Source organism: Arachis duranensis, chromosome 4 (genome assembly GCF_000817695.3).
Source record: "Arachis duranensis cultivar V14167 chromosome 4, aradu.V14167.gnm2.J7QH, whole genome shotgun sequence".
NCBI classification, from domain to species: domain Eukaryota; kingdom Viridiplantae; phylum Streptophyta; class Magnoliopsida; order Fabales; family Fabaceae; genus Arachis; species Arachis duranensis.
This window is the reverse complement of record NC_029775.3, coordinates 75,894,155-75,904,940: the sequence shown is the minus strand read 5'-3', so window position 1 is coordinate 75,904,940 and position 10,786 is coordinate 75,894,155. Positions and strand designations below refer to the sequence as shown.

Genomic DNA, 10,786 nt, shown 5'->3' with positions numbered 1-10,786 from the left:
CGAACTCTAATTTTTTTATAAAAATTCTGATAATATTTTTTTTGTTGATAATTCTGATAATATATTATAATATTATTTTTCTTAAAATTTTGAATAATTATATCACTGAAAGATAATTAATCCGAAATACCAGTCAACTCCATTATTACGTACCATATTCTGGTCGATGTAATCTCTTACATCATTTCATATATTATCACCGAATTAATAATTAAGTATTCTCATGATTCATCTTTTATCTAATTTGTACATCAATTAATAATTATTATTAAAAGTTTCAACTTTCAACAGTAAAACAGTTTATTAAAATATAAAACGGAATGAATTTTAAATTCTATCAAAAGTAATACGTGTCATCACTACTTTTTTATCCTCCATTTTCCCCTTATAACTATTTTTTCTTCACTTTATAAAAGAAAACACACAATACCTTACTAGCAATCAAACATACATCATCAACTCTGAATATATTACCTAGCTATAATCAATGGCTGCAAATGGAGAAGAAGTGAAGCTCTTGGGGGTTGCAGCAAGCACATTTGTTTGCAGGGTGCAGCTGGGTCTCAATTTGAAGGGAGTTGAATACAAATTTGTGGAGCAAGATCTTGAGAACAAGAGTGAAGAGCTCCTAAAATATAATCCAATTCACAAGAAGGTACCTGTGCTTGTTCATAACGAGAGACCCATAAGTGAGTCCCTTGTGATTCTTGAGTACNACCAGAGAGCAATGGCTCGTTTCTGGGCCAAGTTCATAGATGACAAGGTAATTCCAATCCAAATCTCCAATTTGTTTCCCTCCAATGTGGTTCTTTTAGATCCAATCCTTGACCCCAATTATGATTTACCAGTTTTTTTTAAGATATTACCTCTTCCAAAAATTTAAACTCAGATCAAGTTACAAATAAATGATAATGTCTTTTAATATACTCTTGACGTAATTTTTTTTTGGGTTTTCAACATAGACTTCTTTTATCTCTTCTATTTGCTTTTTACTTTTTTTTTTTTGGAAAAGTTTAGGAGGCAGCAACTTTTATGTTTTTTGATCAGCACTTAACTATTAAAAGAAAAGTGCGTGATTTTTTACCATTAGATGTGATCTCACACCATTAAAAATACTATTGATGACCAATTGATAGTTACAAAATACCAAAGTTGCTGGCTCTAACATTTCTCTTTATTTTTAATAAGAATAACAAGGATAAGATTTTTTGGTTATAAAATTTCTGATACAATGTCATAAAATAATTTTTCGAAAAAAAAATACTTGAGGTATATCTCTGAATTGTTTCAACAATTCTTTTAAATAACTTTATTTATTTATACAAAATTGAAATATATGTTAATATGAATGATGGCTATTAGCGATGCCCCTGATTAAGAGGTAAAAAAAGACTAATAAATACTTTAAATTTGTAAAATCAGGTTTTGCTTGCATCATGGACATCTGTTTTTTCCAATGATGAGAAAGAACGTGAGAAGAATATTAGAGAATCAGATGAGGCACTGAAGTTTCTTGAGGATGAGCTGAAGGGAAAGTTTTTCGGAGGAGAGGAGATTGGGTTTGTGGACATTGCTGCTGTTTATATTGCATTTTGGGTCCCTCTGATTCAAGACATTGGAGGACTGCAATTGTTGACCAATGAGAAATTTCCCAAATTTTATAATTGGAGCAAAGAATTTCTCAACCATCCAATTGTCAAAGAAACTATGCCTCCTAGAGACCCACTATTTGCCTTCTTCAAAGCTCGCTATGATAATCTTATTGCTTCGGAGTAAACTAATAATATGTAGTAAAATTCTAAGTCTTTGAAAAAAATTATATGAACTTTTTTTCTGTTATTTCGAAAAATCTATTGTAATCTAGGATATTTCGTAGTGCATTACTAGGAACGTTGGATCAAGCAACTCTTGTATAAGTTGCACTTTGCTTGATGAGCTTAATTTGACTACTTTTCTATTGTAAAGCAAACTGAATCTTCCTATTTTGAATTATGAAAGAGGAACTGAATCAACAATTGGAAATTTGGAACCCACCAACCATCCTAACACCAGTTTAATGAAAACCTTTTTCCCTTCAATGCAAATTATTTGTTATAGTCTCAGTGAGTTATCAACAGCGTGAGATTTTTGTCTACGTTGTTGTTAGTGACTGAACAGAGAGTCCCCAAAATTCAGAGCAACAAACAAGCACAAATGATTTTGATGGGGAAATTTGTAAACAGAAAGAAAATTACAAGTGGGTCAGGGAGTAATTACAACAGAATTTGATCTAAGCTGCATGCATAAAAAAATAAAGGATGTTATATTCTCATTACACCTATGTGCAACACTCGGTCTCAAATAAACTCAGTGGACTGAAATCAAATCCTTGTTTCTTTATCACAATTTTCATTTTTCATCATCATAATACAATATTGCATTTCAAAACCTTAATGTATAGATGCATGTGATGTAATTTGGCTATTATTTCTCTTTGAGCTTTTTTTTTTCGGTCGTGCTCTTTGAGCTTAAACTGAAATTTAATTGATGATAGTGTTCTGATATAAGGGTGGCAATGAGTAGAGTAGGATAAAGTAGGGTTTGGATCCAACCTTAATCTTATCCGCAGGTTGAGATTTTTATATAAACTCAACCCTATCCTATCTGCTGATTGAGAATATTCTAATTCTAATCCTGCCTGTTCTTAAACCGCGGGTACCCCATCCTACCTGCGAGTTACCAAAAAATACAACCTTATTATATAATTTGATAATAATTTAAAATAGAGCTAAATTTAATAATAATTATCCATACGAGAATCCTACCCGCACCCTACCCTACCACCTGGATTAGGTACTCGCGGGTAGGGTGTATGTTGTCACCCCCTATTCTGATATAAACAAAACAAATCAGGTCTAATATGCAGTTTTCTTTAATAGAAAGTTTAAGTCATACAAATCCGCCTTTAAGGTTATATTCAAGATCTAAGCATTTCACCCGTTGCAGACCCAACTTAAAAACTCCAACTTTAGACAATGTTTTTGGGCTCCACTATTACGTCTGTACTTCCTAAGCAGATAAACTTGAATTAGGTCATTCATAACCAACTCAGTGCTAATCTGACTTCATGAGTCCTTTTCAGGAAATTAAAAAGGAAATAGCATAGTTGTAGAAAAGAGAAGAAAAATATTGAGACCAAAGGTCTAGGGTGAAACGATTAAGATGGAGAGACAAAAATACTTTCTTTTCCAATATTATCATTATACAAAAGTGGAATAGGAATAAAATTGTTAGATTGAAGGATAGTTCTGAAAATTGGGTCAATGATAAAATAAAAATAAAAAAGTTGATAGAGGATTATTTTTCAAAGTTGTTCAGTACCAACAGGAAGGAAGGATGGGAGGAATGTATAAAGAAGATTCTAAAAAGAGTGATACAGCGAATAAATAAAGAGTTAAGGGGAGAGGTTGCGGAGAATGAGATTAAAGAAGCAGTTTTTAGTCTTGGAAGTTTAAAGGCGCTGACCCGATGGGCTAAATGGTCTCTTTTTTCAAAAGCATTGGAGTGTGATAGAGAAAGAGGTCATTGTAATAATCAAGAATTTTTTTGCAAGTCAAAAATTGTCATGTAGTATTGGAGAAACAATAGTGGTGCTCATTCCGAAGACCAAACAATCGGAAAATCTGAATCAACTAAGACCAATTAGTTGCTATAACTTCATATACAAGATAACCTCAAAGATCATGGTTCTAAGGCTGAAGAAGTACCTAAAAATACTATAGTTTCTTCAATTTAGAGTGCGTTTATAGGTGAAAGATATATACAAGATAATATTATTATCGTGTAGGAAGCTTTTCACAGGTTAACAAGGAAGGAAAAGAGAAAATCAGATAATTTAGCAATTAAATTAGACATGAATAAAGCATGCAATAGATTAGAATGGAATTTTTTGGAAAAGGTGCTACTGGCATTCAAATTTCAGGAGAAATGGGTACAATTAACTATGGAATGCGTAAGAAGTGCAAGTTACAAATTCAAAATCAACGAAAATTTATCTAGAAATGTAACTCCTCAAAGAGGGCTTCGACAAGGCGATCCATTATAAGGATAGGAGCTTTTGGGAGGCAACAAAAGGCAAAGAAGTGTCATAGGTTTGGAGCAGTATTTTAATTGGGAGGGATTTCTTAAAAAGAAAAAGGAGATGGAGTGTTGGGAATGGGTCCAAAATCAGGATTTGGGAGGATAAGTGGATTATAGGCACTGGTAGGATTCACAATAGGAATAATTCAATAGCTGAATTAGTTAAAGAATTGGTGTCTGACGAAGTGGGATGGAATGAACAAAGAATTAGAGAGATATTCCTAAGTCAGATTTGTGAAAAAATCTTACAGATGCCAATAAACTTGATAAAGAGAGGAGATCAATTGATTTGGCCGTATAAATTAGATGGTATTTACACTATTAAAATTGATTATTATGCAACCAAAAAGAAAACCACAGATCAAGATATGGAAAGAGAGTATACCAGCACATCTAATAGAGAGCTTTGGAAAGATATTTAAAATCTCCAAACTCTCCAAAAGATTAAAAATATTCGTATGGAGGGCAACCCACAACATCATCCTAGTTAGCAGCAATCTTTTTAAAAGGAGAATTTTCAGGAATCCTGCTTGTCAGATTTACAGAGAGGTGGAAGAAACGATAGAACATGTCTTCATGCTCAAGAAAGAAAAGAAGGATTACCTAGAGACCACCTTTGGAGAATTGGATTAAAGCTAATGCGGATGTAGCCTTCAAGAAAGATAGTGGAGATGGAACCATTGTTGTTGCAGTTCGAGATAAGAATGGGAAGTTTGAAGGTTGTGGTAGGCTTAGAGAAGGGGGTTGAATATATGCCTTCCTTTTAAGTTACTGAAAAGACCCTTTAAAACAAACTTTCAATTTTGATTCTATTTGTACTCAGCAGCGAAAATTTATGAGACAATTTATTTTTGTCTCATGAATATTAGAAAATAGAACACAGCAGAGAAGAGAAAAGCTAACACTAGCATGTATCCTGGTTCGGTTGACTTGTGCTATGCAACCTACGTCCAGTTTCCTCCGTAACAATGGAGGAATTTCCACTATAGTTAAAAGTATTACATACACCAATTCTACATGATTGACACAATCTTTTCACTCTCAAATTCTAACCTAACTTGACATTGGCTATGCTAATACCTAACTCTTCACTCTTAGTGCTAACCCAACTAAGAAAGGGATGCCTTACAGGTACAAGATACAAGACACAAACATACCTAAAGAAATCTGAAATAACTATAGGCTTTTCTCTCAAGTGTATCACTCAACCTCTTTCCACTCTTGGCTTTCACTTGAGCTCTCTCATTATGCCTTTTCACTCAAGAAATTACAGAAAGATAAACATTGAAAAGTAAATTACAACCTGTAAAACATGAAGGAGATTGACTTCATCAACAACCTCTTTGCTTATGTGATAAACCAGATTTGCAAGCCTCTGATTTAGTTCTTTAGTATTGGTCGAATGCTTCTTTGAAAGAAAGCATTATCTAAGTAGAGAAACTTCTTCAAGAAACTCTTCACAGAACACAACTCACCAAACTCTGGTTTTCTCTCCTTACCTCTGAATGAACAGAAAATCTTCTTTTATCTCCTTGCATGTTGCTGGGTTCTTCTTCCTAGGTCAACTCCTTGAGCACTGTGCTTCACCAACCCACAAACTCACTTTTTTTCATTTATCCTCAGAGTAAAAACTTTGCTTCTGACCTTCTCTTGTTGACCGAAAGCCATAAAACATCACAAACAAATATTTCCAATGGTAAAACCTTATCTCAACCCTTGAAAACCAACTTGGTCCCCAAGATATGTTTGAGACCGTAGATTTACAGCAGAGAAGAACAGACAACCTCTTTTCTATGTATCTCAGAATGGATAGGCAGATCGTTAAAGATGTGGAGAAGAAGATCTGATGCATGTATAAAGAAATGGGTTACCTTTAACCTTTACCTAAACTTGATTTGGTTTGAAATGGTTGATTAGACTTCTGCCTTTCAACCTTAGTCTTTCTCTTGCTTGCTTCTTTGGTGATCAGCTTAGGGAAGAAGCTTTCTCTCACTTACTTTAAGTTCTGACCAAAGCAGGAAAAAGTGTACGTTGAGTTAGTGAAGGCAAGTGAGAGGAAATTGCTTTATAGCCCGTCAACCTTGTTTCTTGATTTCATTCAGTTTGGGCTGCTTGCTTTTATATTAGTTTTGGCCTGCATCAATAAATAATTAGCCACATATAATCATAAAACAATTAACACTAATTATTTACTTTGCCCAATAAAATAATATTTGTCATCATCAATTATACTAGTTAATTTCTTAACTCAACAAAGTTCATCACAGGAAATGCTAAAAAGGTCAAAGCAACGTCAAGCTTGGCAATGGAAGCGATAGCAATAAGAAGTGCATTAATCTAAGCATGAAAATTTGCAATTAGAACGAATAATTATTGAATCACATTGCCAACAACTAGTCCAAGCACTAAAAGTAAAGAACAGTATTAGAGAAATACAACCCATTTTGCAAGACATACATAATTTAATAGAATGTATTCCTAGATACGGATTTACCTGGGTGCCAAGAGAAGGTAACAAATTGGCGCATCTTATTGTAGAGCTTTTAGCTACGAATAGCCTCGAAGCTTCTTGGTGCTGGAATACTCCACTGGAAGTCATACGAATCTTGAGAATGGAAGCGAGTTATCAGAAGCAAAGAACTTAGGAACAAGAGAACTTGATAAATAACATCCAGCGGCAAGAGGATTGGCCAAAGGGTGGCAGATTGGCCAAAGAATGGAAGCGAGTTATTAGAAGCAAAGAACTCAGGAACAAGAGAACCTGATAAATAACATCCAGCGGCAAGAGGATTGGCCAAAGGGTGGCAAATTGGTGGGTATCTCTGTAACCTTTTTGTAAGGAGGGGTGGCACCAGATACCCGCATAGCAGAAGCCAACGATCATCAAAGTCAAGTTCAATAAGGAAAAGAAAGAGACATTATTAGAGATCCAATGGCGATATATCCACAAACACAAGGTCAATTGGAACAGAGGTCATATTTTCCCCAACAGGGCAGGTACCCACGGTGATTTACCCACCAAGGAACAAATTTGGGGACCATTTTCTACCTTCGGGGACGAAGAACGGGTCCCCGTATAATAAACGGGGCAGGGGGATAGAGGTACCCACCCCCGTGGAGACCCATATAATGACTAAAATACCCATATATATATATACTTTTGAAAAAACCCTAAATCTCTAACCCTTTATTGTGTCGTCACTCCCTCTCCTCTGAGGTTCTCTCTAGAGCAAAACCCAGCTTCCTCCTCACCTCTCCTGTCCCCTCTCTTCTCACAGTCGTCTGCCACCCTTTTCCCTTCTTACCTCCATGTTCTTCCCCTCTATTCGCGATCCCTGTTTCCCCCTCTCGCTGGTCACCACAAATTTGAGGAGAACGTTGCCGCCGTACGCCTAAAACTTAGCTCGAGGAGAACGTCGCCATCGCGCGCCTGACCCAGCCCGACGAGAACGTCGTCGCCAGAGGCAAAATTGTCGCCATTTTTGTCGCATCAAAATAGAATCATGTTTGTCATTGTCTTCATCTTTGTCTTCATCGTCAGACTAGAATCGTCTCCATTGCAATCCAGTCCCCGTCGCTGCCTCTAGCAAGATCGTTCTTCATCATCATCGTTAGCCACTTCGCTGTTTGTCGCTCTTCCTTCCGATAAGTCAGTCTTTGTAGTTTCTTCTCCGTTTGCCTGACCCATCCTCCGTGAGCATGAATATTAATTTTTGATTTCATATCTTATCAAAATTATAGCTAAAGATTGAGTATGAACAGTTTATTGTAATAGTTGTTAAACTAATTTTATTGTTTATTGTGCTGAGTTTTCTATTTACTAAGATTTTTCTGGTTATTGAGGCTTAGGGTATATTATTTACTGAAGCTTTTTATTAAAAACTGCTAGGATGCTTATTGTTTTTTAGTTGTTGTGTTGAGATTTTCCTACTCTATTGAGATTGTTTATGGAGATTTTGTAAGTTTGTTTATTGAATTTTTGTTAGTTAGATTTTGTTAATGTACTCAAATTTGTATGATTATAATTTACTAAGATTTTTATTACTGAGATTATTCCTCTTGTACTCACTTTTTTTCTATTTTTTATAACTATTTTTAATTTTTTAACATCCGCGTGGATCCAAGTCCCCAACAGATACGGGGTCCCTGTCACCCATCGCGAGGACGAGCAGGGTTTTTGGAGGCAGAGGTAGGGTGCGGGGCGGGGGCATGTCCCCACCCCATGGGGACTAGTTGCCATCCCTAGCTAGGTAGATGGTGGGGCGGATGAAAAAGATAACAGCAATGTGGAAGGGGCCTCAGAAGCTGCACTCAAACCTGAGTAGCAAAGCAAACAGAAGGGTGATTATTTCAGAACCAATAACGGACGCGACAGCCATGCAAGCAAGACGGTGAACCCGCTTTGACGGAGAAGAAATCCACCTAGATCCTTAGAGAGGAGAGGGAGCAAAATTCGTTTGGGCATTGGTGGTGAAACGACTTTGACAGAGAAGCGGTGCTAGAGACGATGGTCGAGCAAGAGATGGTGGCACGGCAGCCGAGGATGAGGATTGCAAAAAAGAAAGGGCTGTTCGGGAGGCTTCAAGAGAAGCATAGGGAAGTGCAGTTTGAATGTCGGGTCGGGTTTCGAGTACAGGGGTGTAGCTCACTTTTCTTTGGTTTCAGGCCAGTTTTTTGTAAGAACCGGACCGGACCGGTCGATTCGACCAAAAAACTGGTGAACCGATCACCTGACTGGTCCGGTTGTGCAATTTGACTGGGAAAGGAACAAAACCGGAGAGAATCAGATTGAACCATCGGATTTTGATGAAAATCAGAGAACCGGCGATTTTGTGTAACCCGGCCGATTCGAAACTCTTTTTTTTCTTTGCCAAAATGACGAGTCTTTTTTAAAAAAAAAAATACTCAAATATACCCCATTCCCCCTAACCCTAATCCCATAAATAGCACCCATTTCCCAGAATCCCTCTAGCCCTCCTTGAAGTCTCTTACTCACCTCATCACACCATAGTCTCTCTCAACTTCTTCGTCTGACGACGTCCCTTACCCCATCGCGTTTTGGCTCACAAGTCGTCTTCGTTGTCAAGGCTCCTTGATCCGCGTCGTCGTCACCCTTGTCGCATCTTCTCTGTCTTCTACGTCCTCTCTCGGACAGGTTGGTGGTCTCCTCATTCCTCACTTCTCTGCGTCTGCCCTTATTTCTATTTTTTTAGTTATTCTGTTTATGTTATGTTGTTCAGTATAACTGGTTGAGTTTTTTATTTTTATTATGAACTTTTTGAATTTGTTGAATTTTTTATTATCAATCGGTTTAGGTTAATGGAATATTGATGCCTTTTTTCTGATTATTAGTGTTTATAGTTGTTTTTGTTGATGTTGCTGTGAATTTAGGGTTGCTAAATAAGGAATAGGGAATAGGTGATATAAATTTGTAATAGCAGTTGTTTTATACCTTTGCTATTCCATATTATTTTAGAATGATTTCAGCGAATACACCATCAGAAACACTATCCTTGCAATTTTTACAATTTTTTAGTTTTTTATTTCGTAAAACTGGTTTTATTGGTTCAGCTAGTAATTTATTGGTTGAACTAATAAACTGATAACCTAAACAGTTCAATCATCAATTCGATTCTTACCACTATGGCTTAGACATAGACTTTAAGTCCTACGTACTATCAAAAAACTAACAGAGATAAAACTAATGGCTTTATCCTCACCCAAGTAAGCTCACTAACCTCTATAAATACCTCAGGTATGAGCTCATTAAAAATGGCCTAACAACTTGCACTTTTATTTGGTTAAGCATCAATCTCTCTTGCAAATATCTCCCACCCGCCAATTTTAGTCGTGGAACTTATCTAAAACTTAAAAGAAAAACAATAATAAAGCTGAAGACGCATACCAAAAATTTTAACTATGAGCCACTTACTGTTAACCAAACTATATTGAATAAAAAAAATTCAATTTGCTTTCAACTACGTCCAAGAGATTTACAAACAAATAAAATAATTTGATATGTGGTCAGAGGGCATTTTTGTCATCTTTGAGCTAGGGACATAATGATAATCTTGTCATATTCAAGGATCTGAATTCTAGAAGAATTGTGCCATGCCAGTCTTGGACATCAAGAAGACCAAGAGTTTGTCTCAAAAATAGTGGTGTTGAAAGGACAACAATTCATAAAGCCTATTGGGCTAAGGCAAGACAAAAAAAAGAACAATAAAGCTTTTCAAGTTGGTGGACGAAATTGTGATTCCTTTGTTATTGTATTTTATAAAATTCATTGCTGTTTCAACTATGTGTGGACACAACTCCGTTCAACTTAACCAGCAAGTGTACTGGGTCATCCAAGTAATACCTTACGTGAGTAAGGGTCGATCCCACAGAGATTGTTGGTATGAAGCAAGCTATGGTCACCTTGTAAATCTCAGTTAGGCAGATTAAATTGGTTTATGATAAGTTCGAAAATTAATAATAAATAGAAAATAAAAGGGATAGAAATACTTATGTAAATCAATAGTGGGAATTTCAGATAGGCGTATGGAGATGCTGTGCTCCTCTTGAATCTCTACTTTCTTATTACATTCATCCAATCCTTCTTACTCCTTTTCATGGCAAGCTGCATGTAGGGCATCACCGTTGTCAATGGCTACATCCCATCCTT

At 36.2% G+C, this 10,786-nt stretch overlaps 1 protein-coding gene across 1 annotated transcript; it reads left to right on the top strand.

Annotated features, from left to right (window-relative positions):
- Nucleotides 1-417: 417 nt before the first annotated feature.
- Nucleotides 418-2,046, top strand: LOC107484630 (probable glutathione S-transferase). Its single transcript, XM_016105180.3, has 2 exons — nt 418-763; nt 1,423-2,046. The coding sequence occupies exons 1-2, from the start codon at nt 488-490 to the stop codon at nt 1,774-1,776; spliced, it is 630 nt and encodes a 209-aa protein (XP_015960666.2). The 5' UTR covers nt 418-487; the 3' UTR covers nt 1,777-2,046.
- Nucleotides 2,047-10,786: the final 8,740 nt, after the last annotated feature.